This window comes from Trichoderma reesei (assembly GCF_000167675.1).
Source record: "Trichoderma reesei QM6a unplaced genomic scaffold TRIREscaffold_16, whole genome shotgun sequence".
In the NCBI taxonomy this organism is placed as follows: Eukaryota; Fungi; Ascomycota; class Sordariomycetes; order Hypocreales; family Hypocreaceae; genus Trichoderma; species Trichoderma reesei.
Window position 1 is genome coordinate 757,852 of NW_006711163.1, and position 27,207 is coordinate 785,058.

The 27,207-nt window shown below is 52.0% G+C and overlaps 5 protein-coding genes across 5 annotated transcripts; 3 read left to right on the forward strand and 2 right to left on the reverse strand.

Moving 5' to 3' along the window:
- Positions 1-7: 7 nt before the first annotated feature.
- On the reverse strand, positions 8-2,667 carry TRIREDRAFT_22875 (uncharacterized protein; the record flags this gene model as incomplete). The annotated part of the gene is made up of 4 exons (XM_006967108.1): positions 2,583-2,667; positions 2,078-2,471; positions 417-2,030; positions 8-297 (listed from the first exon to the last, which is right to left on the reverse strand). The coding sequence occupies exons 2-4, from the start codon at positions 2,334-2,336 to the stop codon at positions 8-10; spliced, it is 2,163 nt and encodes a 720-aa protein (XP_006967170.1). The 5' UTR covers positions 2,337-2,471; positions 2,583-2,667.
- A 1,505-nt stretch (positions 2,668-4,172) lies between these two features.
- On the forward strand, positions 4,173-8,074 carry TRIREDRAFT_65603 (uncharacterized protein; the record flags this gene model as incomplete). Its single annotated transcript, XM_006967209.1, has 7 exons — positions 4,173-4,244; positions 4,337-4,431; positions 4,552-5,564; positions 6,564-6,633; positions 6,721-6,836; positions 6,918-7,600; positions 7,664-8,074. 7 exons carry the CDS (start codon positions 4,173-4,175, stop codon positions 8,072-8,074), a joined length of 2,460 nt encoding a protein of 819 aa, XP_006967271.1.
- A 78-nt stretch (positions 8,075-8,152) lies between these two features.
- TRIREDRAFT_50316 (uncharacterized protein) lies at positions 8,153-10,124 on the reverse strand. Its single transcript, XM_006967296.1, has one exon. It carries the CDS (start codon positions 9,993-9,995, stop codon positions 8,340-8,342), a length of 1,656 nt encoding a protein of 551 aa, XP_006967358.1. The 5' UTR covers positions 9,996-10,124; the 3' UTR covers positions 8,153-8,339.
- Positions 10,125-10,360: 236 nt separating this feature from the next.
- Positions 10,361-11,940, forward strand: TRIREDRAFT_65672 (uncharacterized protein; the record flags this gene model as incomplete). The annotated part of the gene is made up of 2 exons (XM_006967210.1): positions 10,361-10,535; positions 10,592-11,940. 2 exons carry the CDS (start codon positions 10,361-10,363, stop codon positions 11,938-11,940), a joined length of 1,524 nt encoding a protein of 507 aa, XP_006967272.1.
- Positions 11,941-18,768: 6,828 nt separating this feature from the next.
- TRIREDRAFT_36608 (uncharacterized protein) lies at positions 18,769-20,717 on the forward strand (the record flags this gene model as incomplete). Its single annotated transcript, XM_006967120.1, has 2 exons — positions 18,769-20,003; positions 20,063-20,717. Coding segments are annotated over 2 exons (1,890 nt in total), but the record flags the coding sequence as incomplete, so codon positions are not given.
- Between the last annotated feature and the right edge of the window lie 6,490 nt (positions 20,718-27,207).

Here is a 27,207-nt window from a genome sequence, read left to right on the forward strand (position 1 = left end):
GGGAATTTCAAACCGCCTTCTGCCGTGTTGTCCTGTACCGAACGTCCAAAGCCTTCTTCTCCAGTCCCAATCCCAGCCTAGCCACGACGACGCCGCCCAGCAGGCCGGGGAAGAGCCACGGGTGCTGCAGCATCTCGGCTTCAAAGGCGTTGATCGTCTCCCGCGCGTAGCCGGTGAATCTCTCGTCTTCCAGCAGCTCGCCCAGTCGGAAGAGGTTGGAGACGGAAACGCCGTTGGTGGAAGGTAGGGACGTGTCCATGCCGTCTTTGAGACGGAGGATTGTGTGGGGAGAATTTTCTGTTGTTGAGTAGAAGGCTCCGGCGGGGTCGTAAAAGAGCGATATTTGAGTTTCTAAGGAAACAGATTCTGATCAGTTTGTGGCATCAAGAAACCGAACGACAAAGTGAGACACTTACTCTGCAGGTTGTCGGCGAACTCAACGTAGCTCTCGTCGCCGGTAACATCAAAGAGATCCAAAAGACCATGGATCAGATACGCATAGTCGTCCGCAAAGCCTTCAGTGTGTCGCCCCTCGCACCATATCCGGTACAGGATCTTGTTCTTCTCATCCCACAGCTTTTCCTTGATAAACGCGACACATTCCTTGGCTTTGTTCAGGTACTTTTGGCTCTTCTCCGGGCTGAGCTCCTTCAAAGCCGTTGACGTCCGCGCCAGGGCCGATACCACCAAGCCGTTCCAACCGGTGACGATCTTGTCATCTACATCCGGGTGCGGCCGCTCCTTCTCTCGCCTCTTCTTGAGCGCGGTTCTAGCAATCTCGATGTTCTTCTTCACCGTGGCGACGGGGACATTGAACTGCTTGCTCAGTTCTTCGGGCGTTTTCCGTATCCTCAGGATGTTTTGGTTGATGAAGTCGTCGTTCGGGTCATGATTCTCGTCCACGTTTCCGTCTTCCTGCACGTCCCAGTATGCCTCCACAATGGGGCTGATATGTCCGTCATCAGCATTCACCACAGATGCAAATTCGCGCCGCGTCCAGAGATAGTACGCTCCCTCTCTCTTCTCACTGTCGCCCTTCTTCGCGGAGGAGTCGGCAGCTTCAGAGGAGGCAAAGCCACCGTTCGGCAAGGCAATGGGCGGAGAAGTAAGATACTCGGCAAGCTCGACGACCACATCGTAGAATTCACTGTCCTCCTTGCCACCACTCTTTCTCCACGCCTCGAGGTATAGCTGTAAGAGTGATGCGTTGTCGGTCACCATCTTTTCAAAGTTGGGTATGCTCCAATCAGGGGTCACTGAGCACCTAGCAAAACCAGTGGCCCCGATGTGATCGTGCAGTGCGCCGTCGCGAATCTTGCGCAGGGTATCCAGGGCCATGTCCAGCGCATGCTTACACTCGGCCTCGCCCACGACATCCTGAACGGGAGAGGGGAAGTTGACAAGGTTCAGCAGAAAGGCCAGCTTGGGCGGCGTCAGGAACTTGGGCGCCAGTCCAAACCCGCCATACACGGGGTCAAAGGTGCCCGCAATATGCGTATAGGCCTCCTCAAGCTGGTCGAGATCCAGCTCGCTGGACACGGCGCTGCTGTCGCCCACCTTGGCCGCAGGCTGGTTGGACACCGGAGCAGCCCATCCGGCCGGAGCGATCTGCTGCTGCTGTGGAGCCGTGATGCTTCGTTTCCCCAGCGTGCCTTCGGCCGCAAATTCACGCAGTTGGCCTATGACCTCGGTTGCCTCCTTGCGGCATCTGGCCTGCTGATCCTTCCAGATGTTGCGCACTTTTTTCAGGATGACGAGGAAGTCCAAGGGCTCATCGCCGTGGTCCTCCGTCCTTCTGGCCACGCTGGGGCCGGGCCAGTACGTGCCGCCAAACACGGGCTCCAGCTCGGGCGTGAGGAAGAGGTTAAGCGGCCATCCTCCCGAGTTGCTCACGGCCTGGACGTAGTTCATGTAGATGGTGTCGATGTCGGGGCGGACTTCGCGGTCGACGATGATGGGGACGAAGGAGTGGTTCAGGACGGCGGCGCAGTCGGGATTCATAAAGGACTCGAGAGCCATGAGGCGAGTGACTGGGGATGCGTCAGTGGGATCCAGCAGATTGCGGGGGCAGACTCACAGTGACACGCCCTGAACCCAATGTGCAGAAAGATGAGCTTGTTCTCCCTTCGAGCCCTCTCGACAGCTTGGTCGTCCAGCAGTTGCCACGCCACGAGGCTGTCGGCGTAGGCCTTGACGAATGGCGAGGTGCCCTGCTTGGCGCAGTTTTGGAGAGGCTGCAGCTTTGCTTCTATGCTGTTGCTGCTGCTCTCGCCTCTCTCCGCGGGCGGCGAGGACTTCATGGCGGCGGCGGACGCCGTCAGCTCCGAGACGACCATGGCTGCGGTTGGGGATTCGTGTTCGTGTGTGTTGGGCTGTGTGAGAGAGAAAGTCGATAGATCCGCAACTCCCCCGCCGAGCTCGAGGATTACGATTGCGTTTCGTCGCCAGTCGAGGACAGATAACGGCCAACTCTGCAGTTCTATATGTAAGTATTACATGTGATGGCCATCGAGGGCGTTGAGGCCTTTGCGACTGTCCGCGACAAGCAGCAGCAGGCGGGATCAGGCAGACGCCGTACTTACAAGACCCCAGATAAGGCGCCGGGTCTTATCGCGGATTGATCGGTCGAGAAGGACGTGGAGGGTATTAACGTAGGTAGGGAATTGCTTCGGGAGACGTCGGTGCAACGTGAGCAAGTGTCCAGCTATATCCGTTTGTTGCGTAAGGTGGTAGCTTGCCAGCTAATAAGGTAGGTAGTCGGAGAGGTGAGACTTGGCTTGACGGACAGAGGTCGGGATTCGACCCCGCCGAGGGGCGGACAAGTTTGGACGGTCTGGATACCCTAGACCAAATGCGGGCGAGGCGAGGCGAGGCGATGGAGGCGGACGAGGGGACTGGTTGATGCTGCTGATGTGCTGTAGAATAATGTAGGTATAAGTAATTGGCTGATGGCTGTTTGGCTGAGTGGGTAGAAGAAGTATGTATACCTATACTTGTGCTGAGGCTGGGATGTGAGTGTAAGGGGGCGTGTTGAGTAGGTATGCCAGCATGGAGTTTGGCCTTGTTTGTCACTCGAGGTTACATTGAGCTGGGGCAAGTGGATTGTCTAGCATCAAGCTTGTGTCTGTGACAGCTGAGTACCTTACTTTGTGTGTCTAGAGGTACTACCCATGTGAACGTCAAACTTCCCTACATGCTTACCTACCTATATATCAACAGGCAACCCAAAGGGTTTGAGGATTTGGACCTTTTGACGATGTAATTAGACTACTACTGTAGCGTCTCTGGTTGGTGTGCCGCTTCCGGATACGACTTGCAGCACCGCGATATTAAATGGCTTGCCACTATCGAACCTTATGCCATCGATCATATGTGACAACCCTGAAGTGATATCAATCAATATCAGACCCGGACTTCTTTTAAGGGCACCTAGACAGGTAAGCATCAAGGTGCCATGCTGGCTGTCCTACCTCTCTGGTAGAATCAGTCATCTGTACTCCATTCATCAAGCCGTGTCTGTAGATGCCGCGCACTCGAGTTCCACGGCGCTGCTGCTCGACTGGGGCTTGGAGATTTGACGTGGTTGCTTCATCTTCTGAGCAACACCAGCTCATACCATTGCGCCATTACATCATCATTGACGGCACCTGAAGAGACTCAAGGCGTCTATTCCGGTCATTCTATTTCACATGCGACAACTCCATATATCTCCATATACACAAGAAATATTGACCACATAGGATATGCTACAATCTGTCAGAAGTGGCCATCGCTGGAGACCAGCACAAACAGGCATCAACAACCACTTGAGGCTGCCGTGCAATCACAGCCTGCCAGCCAAGATGCTGCAGGTTGCCGTGTCACGCCCCTCCCAGCGCACCGGCCAGAGCGCCTCGCCCAGTAAAAAGCCCCTGGCGGCGACGCCCAGCAGGTCCCGCCAGGTGGTTCCTACAGCGCTAATGCAGCGTCGCCTGCACGCTGAGCCGCTAGGCGCTAGTACGTATCGGCAAGGTAACCTTGGCTGGGGAACATTTACGGCATCTCGGGCCAGTCATACCGACCTCTGTGCTCTGTTGTAGCCATCCAGAGCTTCACTCTTCGTCATCTCCTTCATCATCCGTCTCTGTCCTGCTTTCTTCCCTTTGTTCTCTATTCCTTCAATCTCACGCATAATGGCAGAGCCTCAGTACACAGTCTTCATCAGGGTTCCCATCCCGCGTCGGGGATTCGTCGATCCACCTCCCGTACGCCTCTCTACTCCATCCATGTCTGCCGCATACATAGCTCCATCTGCAGCAGTGACAACATCGCGACACCTGCTAACACGCCCGCCCAGGTCAGTTGGGACGTCGCCAAAGACGAAGCTCTGTGGAAGATCCTCTCCGGGCACAAGGAGATTGACTGTATGATGCGGCCCCGTTTGCAGCATGCGTTGAGAAGCCCGAGTTGATTCCGCTAACAGATGCTCAGGGAACCTAGTGTATGCGCCGCCAACTCTCACATGTCGTATCGATCCATCTCCTGAAGAACTGCCGACTGACCACCCTCCAGCGCCGACCGGTTCGAAGTCCCCGTCGATTTCCTGGTGCAGCAGGTGGCCTACCTGAACGAGCGACATCAGTCACACTTCCTCGCCCAAGTCCGAAAAGCCACGGCCGCTGCCAAAGGCTCTGCCACACAATCGCCCGTTCCCGGGTCCGACGCAGGCCATCTGAGGACGCCGTCAGCCTTGTCGATCCGCCGCGATGTGTCCACGCTGCGAAACGAGAGCGGCACCGCTGGGCCTGCCATCAACTCGCCGATGCGCCCGGCCATGTCCCGCAACACCTCGGCCACCACGACAGTCATGAGGGACGGCGGCGGCGCCTCCCCTAGGATAGGCACCCGGCCCAGCCTGCGAGCGCTTGACCAGGCTGCGCGGACGCGGCTGTCGTCGCTGCCCATTCCTTCGCCGTCTCCCAAATCTCCCGAACCGCCTGTTGCCGAAGCCAACCGGGCCAATTCGCCTGGCCCAGCCGAGTCGAGCTCGTCGTCCTCGTCCGATGACGAATCACTAGCGGTGCAATCCCGCATCATCCGCCGACCACCACGGTATCAGCCGCCTCAGGACTCTTACGCCTACCCCGGGGATGAGGATGACGAATCGGAGCCTGCCTTTAGGCCGTATAATGCACCGTCTGCTGGACCATCGTCGCCGGATCTGTCATCCACGTTAAAGCTGAGGAGCACAGACAGCCGCGCCCCGCCGCGGCGCAATCCAAGGCCATTCGCGAAAGAATCTCACCACTCACAGACCTCCGATTCATCGGCGAGCTCCCCTGCTATGCCGTTGCGGCCGGTCAAACCACGAGAGAGCCATAATGTAGACCCATCGTCCCCTTCTCGTCGCGCAACGGACACTCGAAGCTCGCGGGACAACAGCGAGGGCACGCCTAGCATCAGCAGCAGCTTTAGTGACCTGGATGGTATGCCCCTGTATCTAAACATTCTTGCACACCTTGCTCATATGCTTGCCGAAACAGATGCATCAGTTACGCGGTCCGCCATGGAGGAAGCTCTCGCAAGTCGGATGGATCGCGGCAGCGCAAGTCGCTTCAGCTTTCCCTTCCGAAGCCGCTGATTTTTCTTGACCTGATATGGAGTTGGCAGGCCGACATTGCGTGCGTGTACGGCCTGACTTGTTTTGGTGTTTACTTGGAAACGGTTAATTTATACGGATGGTCTGGCGTTATCTGGCTGGACGATGGAAAGAAGACATGTTAATGACAGTTTCTCGCAGCATAGATGTGAGTAGGGACGTAGTGTGTCCTCGAGAGGTATCTGCCTGAGAGGTCGTAATGGCTGGTTCTGATACAATGCATACCTGAGAGCCAGATCGGTAGGCTTTTGCAGATCTTTGGACTTTCTCGAGAGAATTCTTACATGGATGAGTATCAATAGAGAAGTCTGTCCGTACCTACCTAGTGCTTGTAGTGTCTTCGTATCATCTGCCCCATGTACCGTATGGCATCTGAGAGCATCTGAGTATTTTTTCGCCTTTGCTTGCTTGATGCCTGAAACCGCCTATAATCTGGCAGATGGTCTGTTTGTGTACTGCGAGGCCTTCAAGGGAATCAAGGAGCGGCTGGTGCATGTTTGCTTCACCTCTCTTCTCCCGTCACATGCCTTGAGTGGCAGTGAAGGTTCAGGTTTTGCGGTCAGAGCTGCACTGGCACTGACAAGGCAATCGGCGTGCCTGCTCTTCGTCGACGGCTGCTCACAGCTGGCACACGGCTCTTTGCATCCAACACACGAGAAAAGGCTCCTATCTGTCTCTCAACGTCTCTAGGCACCTCGCTCGCAAGGCACATGAGGATTCTAGTATTCCTCAGGCATAAACCATCGTCTACCCTTTCGCTACTTCTCTCTTCCTTTGCGCATAAGATTTGACTCGAACCCTAACTTTGATTCTCTCCTCTCCATCTCTACAGGCGCCTTGAGCAAGAAAAGCAACGAACATCCTCTTGCCTCCCTCGCAATCTGGTACTCCATCAAGGAGATATAGAGGCACAGAGACACTGCAGTCATGTTCCGTCGTCTGTGGTCGGGCCTCCCCGAGGACGTCACTTTTCCCTCGGATTTCAAAGGCCTCGGGTTCGTCGTCTTCCTTATCCTCGCTTTGCCCCAACATTGAAGACTTTGCCCTTTCGTTTTGCGTTCCTAACAATTAGCTTGGGATAGATACTTTGTCAATGAAGATGATGAGATTCGCTCCATCAAGGAGCCGGATAACTACTTCAAGTTCTACATAAATCGCAACCCGAGGATTTGCGCTCGCCAGCGCTTCGCCTTCAACCGTGAGTCACTTCGACATCAACACCCAGATTGCGATGATGAGGCCCTCTAGTGGCATAACTCTGACAGTGTGTAATCTCTAGATGCTCTAGAATATATTGTCCACGAACGCCTAGAAAAAGAAGGAATGCAGAAAGTCCGTCTCCCCCAGGGAACGCCCGCCACAGAACCTCACATACCCATCTTCATCACCCCAAACCTCGAAGCGAAAACCCGCATCGTCGTCATCTTCGGCGAACCCACGCAGGATCTTGGCCTTGTTGCCGGCCGCGTGGCAAATGGCCCTGGAGGCATCAACGAGGGAAGCATGGTCTCGGTCGTCCGCGCCCTCGTCGCATCGCAGCGCTCCTCCTCTCCCGACGATGCATCGCCGCCAGGCATTGTCCTGGCGAATACGGGCCAGACGTACTGGTGGCCTGAAGGGAAGAGGGCCATTACCGTTTCTGCGAGCGCGGCTTTGCCGCTGCCTAGCTTGGTGCACAAGGGGATTCGAGAAGTGCCGTCTTTGAACAGGGTCCCTGGCAATGAGAACCCGAGGGAGCATGTCAGATATATTTTTGACGAGGTGCTTGGCTCTATGGCGGGTGAGAAGGCGGTGGTGGATGTTGTGGCTATTGGAGAGACGTGCGAGATTGTGGAAAGGTTTCTCGATGGCAAGGAGGCGTGGGATGCTTGGGGCGAGAGACTTGGTTCTCTGATCCTGTTGGGCCCGGTGTTTGAGGTAGATGGATTGACAAACGCACAGTTCAAGGACTTTCTGGCCAAGGTATGAAAGCCGTCGAGACCTTGCCCAACAAATGTATCATCCAGCTGACCCAGTTCTTTGCAGAGAGCTCGTGGCTATCTTCTCTGCTCTGAGCCCGCTGGAATCCCTCTGGCGCCTCCCGAGGGAAATCCGGAGCTCAGCATTCTTCCCATGGGCTTTCCATGCATATCTTCGTCCGAGCCGTCTCACGTCGAAACGATTCTCATACAGGCGCGATCTCACATCCTCTCGCACCTCCAGGATGTCGCTATGAACCCGGGCTACGAGAACCCCGTCATTGCGGTGGCTGACTGCCTGCGACCTGCGCTGACTGAACAGGACTGGAACGAAGTGCCTGAGGAAGAAAAGCCTATGATATCCAAGGCTGATCCATTGGAGTTGAAGCAGGAGCTGAAGCAGGCGAAGCGCTGGAAGAAGTTTGTGGAGACTGGCGTGGCGCCTGATACAGACTCGGAGTCGGAATCGGATGTCTAGTGGTGATGAGTATGAGGATGGTTATCTGTTGGCATTTCTCTACGTGCAGATGTGCGTTGAAGTCGGCAGCATCTCGGACATGATCATGAGGTGATATGGAAAGCAATCATTCGCCATTTCCACTAGCCAGCTATTATAGTACAATGAGAATTGGCGAGTCCTTTATCGGACAGCACAATTTGATACATGGTGGTAAATAAGTGCCCAACTTTGGAGCCATAAGGTATGATGGCGAGTTGTGGTGACAGGTAATGACTGAACACGACTATACCTTGAAAAACGACACAATGCCCGGCTTTGGCGCCTGCACGTCCTCCAACAACTCCCGCGTCCGCTTCACACGCTCCTGAATCACCACCTCCTCTGCCTCCCAGCGACTCTCAGAGTCCTGCGACGATCCGCTCCAGAAAGAGAACATGGATGACGGAGAGCCAGACGCCTTCTTCTCCTTCTCCTCCTTTGCCAGTCTCGAGACCATGATGGACCAGTTGCCCAGCCCCGTGGACAAGCAATTCCTGCACGTCGTCTTTGCCTCGCGGGTGGTGTCTTGGCTGAGTTTTGGGCTTCGGAGCTGCTCCTCTGCCAGATCCACGCCGTCTCTCGTCCATGCTAGGCCATCGTCCTTGGAGCCCGTCGCGTAGAGGATTTCGCCAATGTAGAGGTTCAGGGCGGCTTCCTGGCAGCGCTCGGAAGGGCTTCGCCAGGGGGGCTGGGTGCCGTCCGGAGGAGGAGGGGGGTATTCTGGCGGGGCGAAGAACTTAAGGATTTGTCCGGTGAAGGATTCGGTCTTGCGTTTGGGGGCGGCTGCGCGGGGAGGATCGTCGGAGAGGGAGCGCCGGGCTTTGAGGATAGAGAGGTAGATGGGGAGAGCGGAGGCGACGTCGCCCTTGCGGGCTATGTGGTTGGCCGTGGCTGTGAGGGCGTCGAGGAGGTTTAGGGAGGGAGGTTCGGCGCGCTCCTTAAGCACAAAGGTCCTTGGGTCGTAGGGAAGCTTCTTGGGGTCCAGGCTGGAGGTTGCCTCTGCTAGGGCTAGCTTATAGAGGGATTCGGCGGCTTCGGAATTGTTCTTAAATTCCATAAAGCTGGCGAACTCCAGACATGCCTGCACCTTTTGGCGCGAGGTCAAGCCCTTGGTCGCCAGGATCTTAGTGTACCAATTGTCGGCGGACGGATATGCGGTTTCGCAGTCCTCCTCGCGCGGAGCGGACGGGTTTCCGGGTGGGATCGGAGTCGGATGAGGGTTCGAGGGGCCAATGACGAACTCCGGAGGGGTGACGATATTCCGTGTCGTGTCTCGCAGCCAGCCGTCGACGTGCTCGGCAGCCTTGGCGGCCAGCATGATGGCCTCGAAGTAGCCCCTGCGCCACTCCTCTGACTTGGCCGAGATGTCGCATGCAATGAACTCGCCCGGCACCTCCAGCTGGGGGTCAACCACGTCTGAGAGCTTCACCACGTCCTGTCCATCAATCGCGGGGTCTTCCAGCCTGATGACAACGCCGCGCGAGAGCTCCAGTGCTCGCGCCCAGTTGATCTGGCCGTTCTTGGGGTCTTTAAAGTTGTTGGCGTCTCGGAGGAACTTTCTTGTCAGGTAGTGCCATTCGTGGGGCGTCGGGAATTCTCGTTCGAGAGCCTCTTCGTTGAAGGCGAAGAAGATGGTCAAGACGCAGACGACGACTCCCCAGAGCGTCAGCGTGTAGCGCACCACCAGCTTCGCCTCATGTTTCCACCATCGCTTTCGCTCGGAAGTGTAGCGCCGTACTGAGTTTGGACTGGATCTGGGTACGAAGAGGAAGGGGAGTATCGGTCGAGAGCGGTTGGTCGTTGTGGTGAGGCGAGATTGTATAGCGAAGCGCCTCAGACATCGAGGACGAGCGCCTGCAGGATGAACAACAAGCCTCCGGGTGATCAATCTGGGGGCCATGGCAGCGCTGAGCTGGAGGAACCGAAGTCCCGGACTGATACTGCACAAGTCAATGGCAGAAACAGAGAAACTGCAAAGATAAAGAAAAGGCAGAGTCAAGTGAAAAGTGAATGGCAGAGACGAAGTTATGTCGGAGAGGAGTAAATGGCGGAGAAATTGATGCTGCAGCTTTTCGAGGTTTGCGATATTCAGCTCTTGGTGTTTTGTCTGACCTCACCGGCCAAGGTGGGCTGAGCCTGGCTGACTCATCAAGATAAAACTTTCTAGTGGGCCAATTGCTGGGTGCACATGAGCCTATCAAATTATTCCGAATTCTTTAGAGACAAGAGAACTTGGATGCTTTCCAAGTACATGATGTGACCATCATGCCTTCATTCTTAACAGACACCATTTCAAATCCCCGGATCCAGCTGCTGGCCACAGCGGCTGCTTCTGGGGCTGCCGTAGCTGGACTCATCTTTGGCTACCAGGCTCTGGAGCGGGAGGAGCGTCTATCAGAACTAAAGAGCTCAATACCGTCACTTTCAAACGACAATGGCCGTTCTGGAAGGGTAAGTTGAGCCCTTGACACTATATAATCACTCATTGCTCATCAGTACCGCAGTTGAACAGCTTTGGAGCTTCATCAGAGTCCGGCCTGGACCCTGAAGATGCTCGAAACATTGCCCTTGCTAGGCGTGCGCAAGCCGGCGACTTTGACGAGGAACTCATCCTGGAGCAACTCGCCCGCAACCAGGTCTTTCTTACTCCCGAGGGCCTACAGAAGCTGCGAGATTCTTTCGTCATAGTCGTGGGTTGCGGAGGCGTCGGTTCACATTGCACTGCCGCTCTGGCTCGGTCAGGAGTCTCGAAGATTCGTCTCATTGACTTTGATCAAGTCACTCTGAGCTCCCTCAACCGACATGCCGTCGCTACTCTGGCCGACGTTGGCACTCCCAAGGTTCAATGCCTCCACCGACGACTCATTGCCATCGCGCCCTGGATCAAGTTCGACCTTCGACAGGAGAAATTTGACGAGCACGTTGCTGAGGCGATGCTGGCGCCTTGGATAGAGGGTGGCCGCAAGCCGGACTTTATCATTGATGCCATTGACAACATTGACACAAAGGTTGCCCTGCTAAAGTACTGCTACGACAACAAGCTGCCTGTGATCAGCTGTATGGGCGCAGGATGCAAAGGAGATCCGACAAAGATTGTCATTGGCGACATTGGAACGAGTAAAGATGACGGGCTGTCACGTGCGACGAGACGACGACTAAAGCTCCTGGGTATTACCAGCGGCATCCCCGTCGTTTACTCTACTGAGCAATCCGGAGAGGGAAAAGCCGAGCTGCTGCCACTTCCCGAGGAAGAGTTCCAGAAGGGATCTGTCGGTGATCTCGGAGTCATGGCCAACTTTCGCGTGCGGATTCTTCCTGTTCTGGGGACAATGCCTGCCATATTTGGACTCACGGCTGCCAACCACGTCATTCTCAGAATTACGGGCTATCCTATCTCGTACGTCCCGGGCAAGGCGCGAGAGAAGATGTACGAAGGTATTCTCACCTACGTCCAAGGGTCCGAGGAGAAGCTCGCAAGGCTGTTTGTGCCGGATACTACCGGTCTCAAGACGCCATTGACGTTGGGGGATGTGGCATTTCTTACCGAGGAGCTGTACAACGGTCGCAGCATCCTGAGCGGAATTCCCACAAGGCTTGTGCTCATCAGGTGGAAGAAGCCGGAGACGTCGAGCATGACGGTGATTGGCGAGGGAAAGGACGAGCAAAAGTGTTCCACGATCCGCCTGCGAGACCTGGTGTGTATGACGAAGGAAGAGGCTACGAGGCACGAGAAGGAAGTCTTCAAGGCAGGCAAGCCCGTGGAAAGCCTTTATGACGCGGAGACTATTCAGCGGGTCGAGGAGCGAATGAAGGAGGCCGAAAAGTATGAGTGGTTCCGTAGATAGAATGTTGGATAGTACTGTATGAGATCCATGACGATGCATATCCAAGATTGTTGTCGCCGCGTAGACACCGAAATGACTCGATTCTGGACTTTCTCGGAACATACATGAGTCTTCTTCTGCACGGTGACCATCATGAACGAGTACGGAAGGGCAACAGAAGCGTCGTTCGGAACGGCCACCTACAGTTGAGAGGCCGGCCGCTACCATGAAGAAAAGGCAGCCAGGTCAGCAGGCCACTTGTCCCAGGTCCAATGGGCTCTAGTCTCACTACGTAGGTATCATGCAGTGCTAGTACGCTTCTCATGTTGTCTTTATCCTGCTTGGCGCCTCAATCCTTGGCTGGTAGGTAGATTGTATGCTCCGTACGCTGTTTTTTTCGCACGAAGCATGGAGATGGAGCTTTGTCAATCGTGCCATTGGGCAAAATTAGCACGGATTCCTCACCGATCTATAGATAGAGATTGTTCTTGTACGAGTACTCAGCTGTAAGATGGATCCTAAGCTGCTGAGTGGAGTTCCTGGATCCTTGCTGCAGTATGCGTGGGGACCCCCCTTGAATGGACGCCATGTAGGGAAAGGAAAGATACACGTGGAAGAATTCTGGACACGAGGCAGAAAAGGCATCGTGTACGAGGGCGGGTAACGGAGTACTCAGACCAAAGAATGTCAGTTGGGCCGGAGCGGTGTGAATGCCGTTGTTGGAGAATCACCCCCTCTTTGAGGCCCCGCTGGTCAAGGCAGGACTCATAGCTGTCTCTGATGACAAGCATAGAAAGACTGAACGCCAATCGGTGAAGCTGGTGTATCAGACAAATGTGCCACCAGTCTATTCGAAGCGCTTCAGCGGAAGCGGAAGCGAAAGCCGAAGCCGAAGGGCTACTGACTTGTGACCAAGCCTCATATACTCGTACACGTACCAAGGGGGTCCAAGTAACAAGAGGTTCAGCTCGCAATATCCCAGAAGCGCACAGCCAAGATGAAGGCAAAGGATCTCATTCGCAACCCAGTACCATTCACCGAACATTTTCCCTGCAGGAGTCACGAGACAACGTGGACTTCACAACGTGGGCTTGACAACGCAGGGAGATTGTTATCCAAACGGGAAGCAGGGGGGATCGAGTTATGCACGATGTTATGGCTTTCTCCCCTGCTTGGACCCCAAATATGAAGTCCCCTTCAGCCTTTCAGGCGCTGAACATTTCTGATCACATGTGTGATCGAATCATATAGCACGGTGATGAAATTGTAGGATTGCATTGGGACGGTCTCGAATAAAGGGTCAACCTTTTGCTCCAATGGCTGCTCCCGAGCTGACTTCTTCTCAATATGTTGTAGTTGAAGGTTAAGAATCCTTCAAATCCCAGCTTCAGCTCTTCCTTTTGTCTTCCTATTGCCTTTCATAAGTCTGAGTTGCTTCTTGTACAGCCAACACCCTTTTGTGCTGTACAAGGGTGCCAGGAGCTAATGCTCCTCTCCTTGGAAGTTCTTCCGCCTTTCCCTGTGATGTTCGCCTCTAAACCGTCCAGGATTTTGTTGAGAAACGCCTCTTCGTCTGCCTTTTGCCTCCTCACATGTTCATTCAGCCATTGGCCAGGCATATGTGTGAGCTGCCTGATCGTGAGTCGTGTCAACTCTATTTCGCAAGGCCTTTCATCTGGTGGTTTCAACGGTGACATACGTACGTAGTAGAGTAGTACCCAGCCTGGAACATCTGCCCTCCCCTGAGTCGTGCTATCGTAACACTGAGCAGGCACGGATGGATATTGGTTGCCTTACGATAAGTATTCTGCTTAGAAGTGGGATTCTCTAATTTCAATGGCTGTTCATCACGATCAAAGGTTCGATAGTATACGCTTATTGATTGTTAGGTGCGTTACTACACACAAGGTATGTACGCCACTCACATTGTTTGTTCACCGAGTACAGGGCGATACCCTTGCTTGCATATGGCCACGTCTCGCCACCATCAGGGCAAGGTTGAAAAACATGAGATCTGGCAGGCACCAATACCTATCATAACATTGGGATGGCGATATTGCCGTGGACGCCTTGAATATCAGCAGGCGCCGGCGTGATTCTGGGGAGACTGTGGCGATTGTATGATGAAGGAGCCAGCAAGGCGGCGAGTGGCACGATCTGCTGCCAAGAAGCATTTCACAGCCCTGCCTAGGTTGATCAATTGTTCAGAGCTTTGCCTCTTCCAAGGCTGTATGTAAATACGAGACTACTACTAAAGGATTGATTTACTGCGGCGGCCTTGAGTTATGAATTGAGAAAAGACGTCCGCGGGCTATTTATGGCCGTGGCAATATCGGGCTTGGTAACCTGAAATTGGACCATACTGATTGGACTGGTTGCTGGACTGGTTGAGCATTGCCTTTTGTTACTGTCGATCATCACGGAGTGCCCAGCGAATCAAAAGAAAAAGGCAACGCTGATCTGTAACAGGAGAACTTCGATAGACCACTAACTGTAGGCATACATCTCAATGGAATTTACGTCGGCATTGATGTTACTTTGTCGTGTAGAGACGCATAAAAATATGGGCAAAACAAGGGTAAGAACTCGGGATTGCTCTGCGGTCTGGATTCGCCTTTATAGCTGCGGCAATAGTATAGATGGGTTATTGGCGCATGTCCACCAATAGGTAGTAATCATAATAGATGCTATTGGTCTGTACATACGGTGCTGACGTCTCATATGCATGTCGGCTTACTCTGATGTCGTTCTGATGTCGTGTTGTTCGTTGATTTATATAGAAAGTCGTCGAGTCTCAATCACAAAACACACGTTAACTATATATTTGGTATCATCGAGCATAATCTTGATTCTAAACGACATAGGTGACGTATATACATCTAGTACCTTACATGCCAGTGCCGAGCGTGACTTGAATCGACATCTTTGACAGCTCGGTTTCTAATCTTACATGCATAAGATAGGTAGGTATGTATGGACCAGAACCTTCAAATTGCATCCTTATCGATTGAACATCCATCTAAAGGATGACTTGGCCTTTGCGTAATATGTGACTTCATGGACAAAGGTAGAGCCCGTTTCCAATAGCCATGCATATCAAGAACAGCAAGCATTCTATATAAAACCATACATATGCAGTACCCCCGACCCTACCAATTATGATACATATCTTACAGGTTGTGGCAAGATCTCTTGCGTAAAATCATGATTACGAAGTGTATTACGATGCCACAGTCCCATGTACATATATACAAATCAGCATATATACAAATCAGCTCATCATGTAGGTGCCGACTGGATATCCATACGTGTCAGTTAATGGCGGAGCAGGAACACTTGCATCTCATTCATTGGTCTCAGCCCTTACATGTGTCCTTAAGGGAGAATTCACTGGTCTTGTTGATTGCCACGACTTTGATGCAAAGAAATCTCTAGAATCTTTGATTGAATCACGGCCACCCCGAGCATTTCGCCCCAGGCTATGTTGCGTTCGTAATAGGCCAACATAGCTGCAGTGAAGATAGGGGCGAAATTAAGCTTCGTCAGCTCTTTGCCTCCGTGAATGCACTTTTGATGTGAATGCTCAAGAGTCCACCGTTATCCAATATCATATCTGACGCACTGTAATGCCTGATGATGGAATTATAAAGCAACTTCTGCCTTGGGCAGGTCGGGCCAAGTTATACTAAACGGAACACTGGTTAGCTCGCTCCTGAGGAGGGCCACTGGGCATGAAAATGCAGCCCAACAGCTGAAGACGCCTCTGTCGAGTTGGGACTTACGAATATAAAATAAGGTCAAGGAACAAGGAATCCGAAAGTCCAGCCGGGTACCAACGCCATCGAAATCGAACACGGATGCCTGATTCTACCTTCTTGATTTGTCGCCGAACCAACCACTTAGAGCTTCATAGACCCAAAGGCTGCGCTCCTTTTAGATTCTGCGCAATGACAGTTTGTCGACATCCCGTGACATGGCAAACAAGCTTGAAGTCTCGGCGACTTCAGGCTGCGAGGATTGCCTTTCTTTGAGGGTAGCCAAGGCATCTGAGACCATCATCACCGACCAATGCATTGTGAGACAAGTGATGCCCGTGTCAGAACGTCTGAGATGAGCTGCCGCGTCAATGATGTCGTCACGCGCCCTCTGCCGTCTCCCTGCCGTCACCCTTCCGTGACAGCGCATCATCTATGCCTCCCTCAGAATTCTATCACCAGCCTCATACTAGATAGGAATCTTCGCAACAACGAGAGAAAAGGCATCCCCCCCCCGCTACAGTGCATCCATTCACGTAAAACCACATACGAGAAGGCGTCGCGTTGCCTGTACGCCATGGCGAATGAAGTACCACCAGCGATTTCCCGGTGTGCCTGAATGTGAATCAGGTAGCGTAGCACCTATGTTGCGAGGCTGAAGTCGACTGTGACATGGCGCCTGCTGCAAGAACAGAGATTCAAGGCGGATTTCGGAAGCCTTCTGATCTCTTTCCAGAGCTGAATGTCTGGTGTGCGAGGGGATTGTGTTTCGCGATTCGTCGGTAGACACGCAGCCGCATCGCTGCCTGGTGTTGGAGTTTGCCAGTTAGAAGGCCATAGACTTCTTATCTTGAATGTTTGCCAAACAAATTTCTCGCCGGGAGAGAAGAGCGGGTAGGAGTGTAAATATAATTGACTGAACAAAGCGAGATACGAGAGGACGACAGCGAGGCGTTGATTCCGTGTTTGCTCACCCTTGGCCAGTCGTTGTAGTTTGCTTGGCTAGAGGAACAAGTCGTGATCTTTGTCAGAAGAAATGCAATTGGGAAAACTGTAATATCTTAGAACGAGACGAACCTGGGAGGTCCCAGGTATTGCAAGACGGACGAGGTGATAGAGCCTCCAGGTGGACGCGGCAAGGCGGCCTTCAAGGATGCAGTTTGTAACCGAAGGCCATATGGTGTGGTGTGAAAGTGATTTCGAGCCTCCTCGAGGGATGGTGGGTGTATTGATGCCTACCTACTTTAGGTAGAATTGAATAAACTACCTTACTACATAGGTATAAGGTTCCAGTACCCAAGAAATTGAAGCCCGAGTGTGTTTTATGCGCATTTTGGGTATGAAGTAAAATGACCAGCAATGACTACAATGGGCTTGACAAGGAAAAGCTGAATGCTCTGTAGATAAGCAGATGGACGAGAGATGGGTAACGAAGTCCATGCAATCCGGTACATGTTGATCTAGCGTCAATTCAGAAGGTATCATAGGAAAGCTTTGACCCCGGCACCCGAGGCTTGAAGCTCAAAGACTGCTCGAAATGGCCATGGTACCCTCATGCAATTACTAACCTATTTGCAGCAGAATGATTTCATTCCAAGATACCTAGGACAGTGTACCTTTAAGGCAGGGGTGTAACGAGAACTACCTAATGTGTTAGGTACCTACCTCCCTAGGTACCTTAGGTAGTGCGCATTCGGTACATCAAAGAACCTGGAAGACCTCCATGTCGTTTTTGGTCATGGTCTTGACGACACAAACTTCCCGTCGCTGTGAGTCTTGGACGCGGCTGGCTGATGGTCCGCGGACGGCCTCAAAAGGGTATAAGACTGCACACTTCCCCTCCCATCTCGTCCTCTTGCTTCTCCATCACTTGCAATTGCCACAAGAGGAATGCCGACGAACATTTTCCTTTGCGATTGACTTTTACTACGGTTCATACTATATTATTTTCCCTGAACAACGAGTTCAGACTCTCGTCGGCATCACCACTGTCTCTGCAATTTGCACCTTTGCTCAAACAAAAGACATTGAACCTACATCCTAACGAGCGACACTCGACAAGATATCGCTGTGTGCACCTTGGTAGTTCTGCCGCATCCAAACCAATTACGGTAGGTGTACCTGTCGAAAAATTGAGGCTCAACAGAAAGGCAACTGGTTCGCGTCCAAAATTGTGGGTTGAAAATCACTGCTGCAAGGCAAGAAGCCCCGCCCCGCGTCAGTACTAGCGCTGCGTCCCCTGCACCTGCATGCTACAGCGACCCCCAGGGGGCCCTGGAAGGTGGGGGGCGGCCTGGGGTGCCTTCCAAGGTTATGCCGACCCGACATCACCTGGTTACATGCGAATGCCTCACTACGCTCAAAATTCTCGTGCTCGTATTGACATCCCCATGTGAAGCCGTCGGCGGGCATCTCCAGCATCCGGAGGCTGGACGAATCACCGCACTCGCTGCATCTCTCGAATGCCCTCAGCTAACGGCTGATGCATCCTTAGTCCCGATTCGGTTCTGCGCGCCTTGACTGGCTGCTGAAGCCTGCTGAAGCGTTTGTCTCACCTCGAAATCCACTCAAACTCAGCCCTACCATCCAAGTCCTGGCACCGACTAGCCCCCAACTTCTGCAACTCTTACAAGCACGATACAGAATACGGAGTAGTACATACATCTCCTCGCTGTGCACCATGTCTTCCGTCCAGCCACCAGACATCTCAAAGATCTTCGTCAACTATCTCCGCAACTCGCGGCAGTTCAGCTGCCCCATCTGCCAAAAGGACGTCAAGCCACCAACACTCGACGGCTTCAAGAACCACGTTCAGGACAGCCCGGCGAAGCATCCCACCGAGGAGAAGGCTATTCTGGAAGAGTTCCAGAAAATGAAGCTTGGCTCTGCCAAGACGCAGTAAGTCCACTCCCTTCCAATGACGTCCGAGTGCATAGGACCATGTCACCCCTTCTAACACCCGACCAGAAGCCAGCCTACATCTGCAACAGATAATGACCAAGCCAAACGGTCAAGGAAGAGATCGGGAGGGACGGCCGCTCTCGACAGTCCAGACGATCCGCTTAATGCTGGTCGGCTGCAGTCGAACAACAAAGAGGGCTCTGATACTGAATCTCGTAGTAAGAAGATTTGTTCTCCGAGTAGTAGTCCTCCCCCGCCTTCTGCTACACCTAACAGGCGTGGGCGTGCAAGGCAGCAGGTCGACAGCGCCAAAGAGTTTGACCGCGGTACCAAAGGCTCGAGCACTCGGCAGCTCTGGAGCCCAGTCACCGGTGGTCTCCCAAGACCTGCTCAAGCCGCGCCCCAGGGGTCGGGTCAGCGGTCAGGCCCACGATCTAGGCAGCCACGCGGGAGAGCTGCCCAGCATGAAATGGAGCAGCCTGATCCTGAGCCGGGCCCGTCGGCACAGCCGGACACAGAAGATGCCTGGGAAGAGGATCCGTCCGTAACACAGATGATTCGCCAGCCTGAGACCAGGCCCATTTCCCAGGAGCAGCTCGTCGCCGAGGTAAAGGGCATCTATGCCGGGCTTGTCATGGTGGAAAGCAAATGCATCGAAGTCGACAACGCCCAGTCAGCGAACAAGGACTCGCCGCAGCAGCTGAACAACGAGCAGTGGCAGGCTTTGATTGCTCTTCATCGCACTCTGCTTCACGAGCATCACGACTTCTTCCTGGCGAGTCAGCATCCGTCTGCCAGTCCAGCGCTGCGACGGCTGGCCTCCAAGTATGCCATGCCTGCGCGCATGTGGCGCCATGGAATCCACTCATTTCTCGAGCTCCTCAGACATAGGTTGCCTCTGTCCCTCGAACACATGCTCACCTTCATCTACATCGCCTACAGCATGATGGCGCTTCTTTACGAGACAGTGCCGGCGTTTGAAGACACGTGGATTGAATGCCTTGGAGATCTGGGCAGATATCGCATGGCTATCGAAGACGACGATATCAGAGACCGCGAAACTTGGACGGCCGTTTCTCGATACTGGTACTCCAAAGCCTCGGACAAGCTGCCCACCACGGGCCGCCTGTATCACCACCTCGCTATTCTCGCTCGCCCCAATGCGCTCCAGCAGACTTATTACTATACCAAGTCGCTGTGCGTCCCGATACCGTTTCTGAGCGCCAGGGAGAGCGTCATGACCTTGTTTGACCCGGTGTTGAGCTCAGGGCCTCCCCGGTTGGAGCCGGTCGACCTCGCCTTTGTGCGCATACTCGCAATCTTCTTCTGTGGTAAAGAAAAGGACCTTTTGGGAACTTCCTGCAGGCAATTTTTGAGCCTTCTAGATGGGCATATTGCCCGTATGACCAAGGCTTGGCTTGAAGCCGGGTGAGTTAATTTGGCTCCTGATTTGGTTTGCTCGCTCTTGTTGACATTTTTCTCTGCAGCTATTACATGGGCATCTCTATTTCCTGCTCCCTCCTTGGCTTCGGAAGTGACTCCAATGTCTTGAAGAGCGCCATTGTCCCTAAGCGATCGGATGAAATGGATGTTGCTAGTGAAACTGCTCCGCTGGAAGCCGTCCCGACAACAACTTTTCATCAATCCCTCTCGCTGGCTGTGCAAACGCTCCAGATCGTTATTGAGCGGTGGGGGGATATGAATATATTGCCCTTTATTCACACGCAGATGGTATTTATACATCATCTATCAAAGTTCCCCTCTGCGATGAAGCATATCGAGCAAAAATATCCCTGGAAGCTCATCTCAAAGATGCTTAACTATCTGAAAAGGTCGTGCAAGTTTGAGCCTCGCATGGACAGCGAGGTGTTTCCCGGAGCAGAGAACCAGGATCACTACCGACCACTTCCGGAAGATTATGCCATGCGAGGCCTGATTTACACGGAAGAGTATTTTCCACTCAAGTGGTTCGCGGGCGAGGCTGTTGAAGAGGACGAGAAGTACTTTGAACAGGCTTCGATGGTGGACGTCAGAAAGGAGAGAATTCTGTGGATTGGACGACAAATTGCTTCACAGGGCAAATGGATCATTTGGAAGGAGGAGAGTGCAACGTTCGACGTGCCCGCCGAGTATGACGTGGAGTCTACATCCAAATCGTCCGCCGATGGCGCCCGGGAGATTGTCAGCCTGGGTGCCGAGTCGGAGAAGCTGGGTTCTCCGCGTCAGTCACATTAGAGACTCCATCATTCCCCGCATACAGCATATTGTAGGTTTGCATACATGGGCGTTTGATGGATGTTTGAATTTAGAGCGAGGGGCGCCTGGAGCACAGGTGCATAAGTGACTTGGGGAAAATGCTTTCTTGGTCCATTTTTTTCTTGCTTTCTTTCTTTCTTGCCTTTCCAGTACACTCGTTTGGTTCCCTTTGTCTGGTGCAATTAGAGCATTGTTTTAGAGTTTCTAAAAATACATGATATCAAGTTATACAGCCCCGGCTCCGCTTGGCAGCCCAGCCCCTGGATCTGAACGTTACATTTTCTGGGGAATGTCGGGGAGATGTGACGATCGATTGTTGCTTACGACTAGTCATATCTATCCTTCTTTTTGCTATCATGGTGCCGAGTACCGTGTATGCGGTTGGGGCTAACCGATGCACGACGGAGACTTTCACAAGGAGTTGACGATCGAATCGGATTCCAGCACCCGGTCAGGGATATCACAATCGGCTGCGGCAGTGCCTATTGGGGGCAGCAGTATTGCTGTGACGAACGGGTGGAGTCCGGGGCCGGCGCTGAAGCACGTATGGTGTGTGAGGGGCGAGACTGGGGCGGGGAGTGTGTGGTTTGGGGTGGTGAGGTGTTGGGGGATCAAGGGAGCTCGTCTAGGCAGTATGTGGATGGGTTAGTGAACGGGGATGGCGGATGCTGGTATTCAAGCGAGGGCTTTGGAGGGCCTGTAGAGGGTGATTTAAGGGGGGGGGGTAAATGATGTGCTGGATGGGAATATCTCTCAGGTTCCGGATTTTTTAAGGGTCTATTGGAGTCTGATGATGTATTGGGGGTTTGCCTAGGGGAATCTGAAGTTTGAAAATGTGAGGTTTGGAGGTCTAGGTGTTTGTTTAACAGAATTCAGTAGGCATCACAACAGCGATTGGCAGTCGTGAACAATCAACTTTTGGCTCAACTCTGCAGCTTTCCTTGCGATGGAAAGTTCTATCAGTGACAGACACGCTGGGTGTAATGTGTGACCCTGCTGACATGGTTCTACGGAGCCTTCTCCGGCACCGCGGCCGGTACCGCGACTGCTCCTGTTGAACTTGCCCTGAACATACTAAGGCACCTATTTCGTTTCTGCCAGACTTGGTGAGCCGACTAAAGCTAATTATGCTCATGATACATCATTCTGCTGGTATTGAGCTGCTTCAAACACAGCTAGATGCGCCGTACCTGGAACTATTCCCGTCTATCATACCATACCACACAGCACTCTGTCGACCGAGTGCGGCTCGTAGAGGGTACGTACCTTTTCAGCTCAAGCTGTATTCCTGGCATATGCAAAGCAGCGGCGGTCCCGTGTCTATGCGGGAGTAGATACTAAGTATCTATTCCTCCCACGAGGTACCGGCATATTTGGCACGTGGTTGATGCATGGCGAGGAGAGCACGTGGGCAGCACGTTCACTATGGATCCATCGTTTTCGAACTCTTCTAGAAGAACACAAGTGGAGTATCAGTCGTCGTTGGAACACTGGTAAGCTCAACGCAGACGTATAGACAAAAGATAAATCTGACAGTTGAATCGCAATTCTGCTGTCTTACTTTTGGAGTTGATCAGGGGCAAAAAGAAAAGGGATCAAAAGAGACAAAAAAATAACAACTCGATGGCAACTGGGATGTTTTTGCTCCCGGCAGGGCTTGAACCTGCGACCTTCGCATTACCAATGCTTTTTAGCGCAAGGCTTGAAAGTATTAGTACGAAGCTCTAACCAACTGAGCTACGGAAGCCTTCGAATTGTTGAAGAACCTTGGTCGAGAACTGGCTTATCAATTTTGTGGGGTTGTATTGCATTCACTATTGGGGTCTGTTGAGGCGTCGTGGTTGGAGTCTACCCTGGTAAAGCTGGAGTCTACCTGATATCTAGGTAGGATCTTAGTACCTAAGGTATGTGACTAGTACGTTCCGACAAAAGGCTGCTCCGATGGGATTCGCCGTACAAAAGTGCTCTTACAATAAAGAGTGTCCGTCATGCGACATGAAGGATGCACGCATTGACAGTCAGCCTTACCCCTCCATGATTACAGGTGGACAAATTAGAGAAATAGCCTTGCAGCCCTTTGAAACTCAAGGCTGATGCCTTTTTTCTAACTTCCCCGCTTACCCTATCGTTTTATGAAGAGTTGTCGGAAGGGGTTTCACGAGATACGAGATATGCATTATACCGTACAAGGCAACCGTCATCTTCCTTTAGGCAAAATCACTTGTGACACTCTCTGCCACTCTTGCTGGCTGCGATTCATGAGGAGGTTGCCTCTTTCACAGCGAAGGGCCGATCAAAGCACAAAACAGTGAGGGGAAGACGCACAATGATCGGTCCTTTGTGACGTGATTTGAAGGCTCTCAATGTTATGGAGGGGCATGCGTACGCGGGAGGAATGCCTGAACGAGGGGTAAGAAGTGCGTCGGAAAGCGCGTGTATGCCACATATCAGGAGGATAGAGTGCAGCCTCGCGGCTTATCAAAACCGCGGGCGCAATTGATATGTCGGTATGGTGCACATCAATATGCGGGAGACGCCTGAAGTAGAATTTGTCAACCACACGTGGGGTTTTCTTGGGCTTTCTGGATGACTTTTGCCCAAGTCATCCGGGACTATGGGACACAGCCTTGCCGTGGGTTGATGTAACGAGTGTTGTAAGTCCATACCTCAAACTTTCGGTGACGAGCATTCGCCATATTAGGCGTGTTGCATAAGGTACGAGTACTCTAGATGTGACATGACATGCAGATCCGCAAGAGACCATGGTTGTCAATTCCCTGCGAGCGTTGGTCTTGATGTGTTATTTGCGTTGTTTGAGGTCGAACCAACATCACAGCCGTTGGATGAATGATGCCTGGTGTAGATGCGACATGTGTATCTCATAGGATGTATAGGTATGCAGTGGTTGTAAGGCGGCCAATTTTGAGACTACAAGTTCATGGATCTTCACTGTCGATCCTGCTCATCCTCCAGAGTATCCAAATATAGAATTGGAAAATGGGAAAACGTTTCTTGAAGAATATATTGGTAAGTTTGGAGCTTAGGGATTTGTTGCCTTCGGAACCGCTGGGAGCATTAGCTTCTCCGACATATACCTTGTTGGGATGTGACATAAGGCTTACCCTAAACAAGCGCGCTAATGCGGTTGCCTTATTTTCTCTCGCATTCTCACTCGCTAAAATGCTAAGCTCTTGAACCCATTGTTACACAACATCAAACTGGCAATGCTTGGTATCCAGTCGTCAACGCAGTAACTATCTACGTTCTATTCTTCTGTGAGACATCTGGAATGTTCGTTGTCTCCCCCCACCGAGAGACGTGCAATTTTGCTCTTGTACAAGGCTTTTGTTTCCTTCCCTCGTGAGGCGAGTTTGTCGATATGACTGTGCCTGCGGCTATCCTCTCATGTCACACACCACGGGAGGTATGTAGACAGCCGTATGAGCCGCTATCAGCTGTCCTACCGTAACACCCTGATGGCCGAAACATGGCGTAGGAGGATCAAGCTGAGAATGAGACAGAAAGACCTCCTCGGGACGCCTTATGCCTGCCTGCGGATTTTGAAGCGGTACTCCGCGGCTCCGCCGGTGATACTAGGCAACTGCTTGGACTCTGTGCAATGCCTTGAAGTCGTGATAATTGGTTCTACTAGCAAATTCGCCTGATTGTGTCTTGTCTATAATCGACTAGTCTATGCCTTGAGCCGACGCCTAAGCGGCTGAAGAGAGCGCTTTCTGCTGCTAGCGGATGGAGCTATGACTTGGAATCCCCAGATTCACACCGAACTAGAATCCAGCTCTTTACTAGCTAAATCACATGCAATCAGGCAGCTGTACATAACGTATAACACACGTTGCATGTTGCGCAAACGGACTGGTTAATAAGACATTCTGGACCTATCAGACTTTGTCAAGATGAGCACCTCAACGTCATAAGGCTTCTTCATCTCCGAGTTACAAACATCTAGAACGGCTCGATATCACAGTTCAGCCTGAAGTAGAGACACAAACACAAGGCTACCACTCAGATGCCGTGGCTTCAGCCTCATCATGAAGGCCTCACCTTCCGCAGACTGTAATGCATACCAGTATCACCAACCGCGAAACTGATATGCACTCACACAGAGTCAGCCGTCAAGTTTTACTCCACTAAAGTCTCGTGGAGCTACCTGGAGGCTCGTATCATACATGAGCGCGAAAGTTTTTCTTCCGACGACTTGTCCCGAGCATCCGAAGTCTGCGCGAGTAATGGCCAGAACTGGGAAAAAAAAATTTGCTCAATTTGCCAATGTGTAAGCATTCTTCTGCCCATGTCGGTAACTCTGGTGGTTGCCTTGCGCCAGAACGGGCCGCCTGCATCTCCTCCGTAAGGGGTTCGCGTTCGCCAAGGATCTTCGGCGGACCAACGGCAGACGTCAACTTGTGGCTTAGATCTCGGGGTCCGATCATCCACAATACTCCAAAGAGTAGGACTTTGCCTTCTTGGAAGCCTATCGATAACCACCAAAGCTGTATAAGAGCAATCATGGGACCAGTCTTTGCTGCAAGTCATCGTAGCTGGTGGATCATGCAACCAATGAGGGACGGCTCGTGGCCCGTGACAGGTCATACTACTCGTATAGAATAGGTCCCGCGAGCGGTCCAGTCGGCACGCTGATAGCATATGACCGAGCCTTCTTCTCCTATCTAGGTAACACATGATACAAGGAGAGTATAGACAAGCGATATGTACCTTCTCAATAAGGCTTCGCTGTACCCCTGAAACTATCCGTTGTGTAGCCTACCGAGCATAAGAGCTTGTCAGGAGCTTCTGCATTGCTCAAAGTACCATACCACTGGAAAGTAGGCATCCAAGACATGACATCATTTCACGGAATTCCGCTCATACTCAACCATCCTCTGCATAAGGTATGCTGGGGAGGTAGCCGATAGTGACTGTACTTCAGGTGGTGAGCTGGGGAATAAAGGCGTTTTGCAGTGTCAATCGCGTATCGGTACCTTTATTGGGCTTAGTTGAACGGTTGCCTACAGCTAGAACGAGGCAACAGAGACTAGGTGACCGAATCCTTGAGGCAGATCATGAGGAAATACCACTCGATCGTAATAGCGGTGAAGAACAGGGGTGAGACGGAGAAGGGGCGTAGACCTGACCGTCACACTACACGTAAGCACGTGCACGCAAGTAAGCTTCTAACGACTCACCATGTGCTCCGTACGGTCGAATGGCCCTTTTAGAGGCTTGAAGCAGTTATCATGCTTCAGATTTGATCTTCGTGAGGTATGAAGATGACGCGAAACAGCAGAGTTGTCTCGAGGATGAGGCCAAGCTCTCATAGTATGTAGTTTCCTGTATCATCCCGCTTACGGTCATCAAGAAAAAAGATATGTGATCAAGCCCCTGGAAATATACAATTTTTCCGTATGCTCTATGGAGTTGACATTATATTAGCAGTTTTTGTTGAGACGTAGGGATTTCATAAACAGAGTGAAAGACATGCAGTAAAAGATTTCCCGGAGACCAGCAAATAAAATGCTTGAAGTTTAACACCTACAGCTGCTTCTGTAGAACTTAAGCGTCTATGGCACATATCTTACTACTCCTCTTTTCTGAATTCAGGTACTTAAGGACTTGTTCCTTTCCAGACAGACTCAACTGTTGATAAACTTGGACTTGTTACGATTCTACCGAGTCGCTCCCTAAATACATGCAGTACTATATCAGTGCTCTCAGACTCATGTTGATCTAGTATGGTGTGAGCGAAAGTGAGGATTTGGAAAAGGCAACTGGGAAAAGCAAAGTTTCGGCCTTAGAAGAGGCGATATATCACACGAAAGGACTTCGTTCCAAAGAGGTTTGTACATTTGGAAACCCAAAGGATTACACTAAAATTACCATTAGATGACCAGAATAATGACAGATGTATTTGTAAAGCAAGATGGCTCACAGCATGAGACACAGTTTAACAAAGCAGAAGCCAGCTCCTCTGGACAGAAAATTTGTATAGAGACAAAAACCTATATTTCAGAGCGTGAGTGTACAGCCCATACGCCACCAATTCCTAGAGTCAAACGGTTTTATTACTTCCTGCATACTCATTGCGTAGCCAATGTCATGTTCGTCGGTTTCAATCTGGCTAGCAATTGGTTAGTCTGGTGTTTGGACATAGCCGCTCAATACTCTCCTTATGTGTAAGGTATTTTCCTTTTTAAATGCTTTGTATTTGCAACCTATGAGATTCAGTCGATATTCCCGTATCTAAACAGTAGCTATTGAGGGCGAATTGGTTAGATAGCAATACGAAGTACATGAGGTACATCAAATCTCATGGTGCATTATGAGCTTTCCAGCCCCCTGTCTAGCTAACCAATGACTTTTG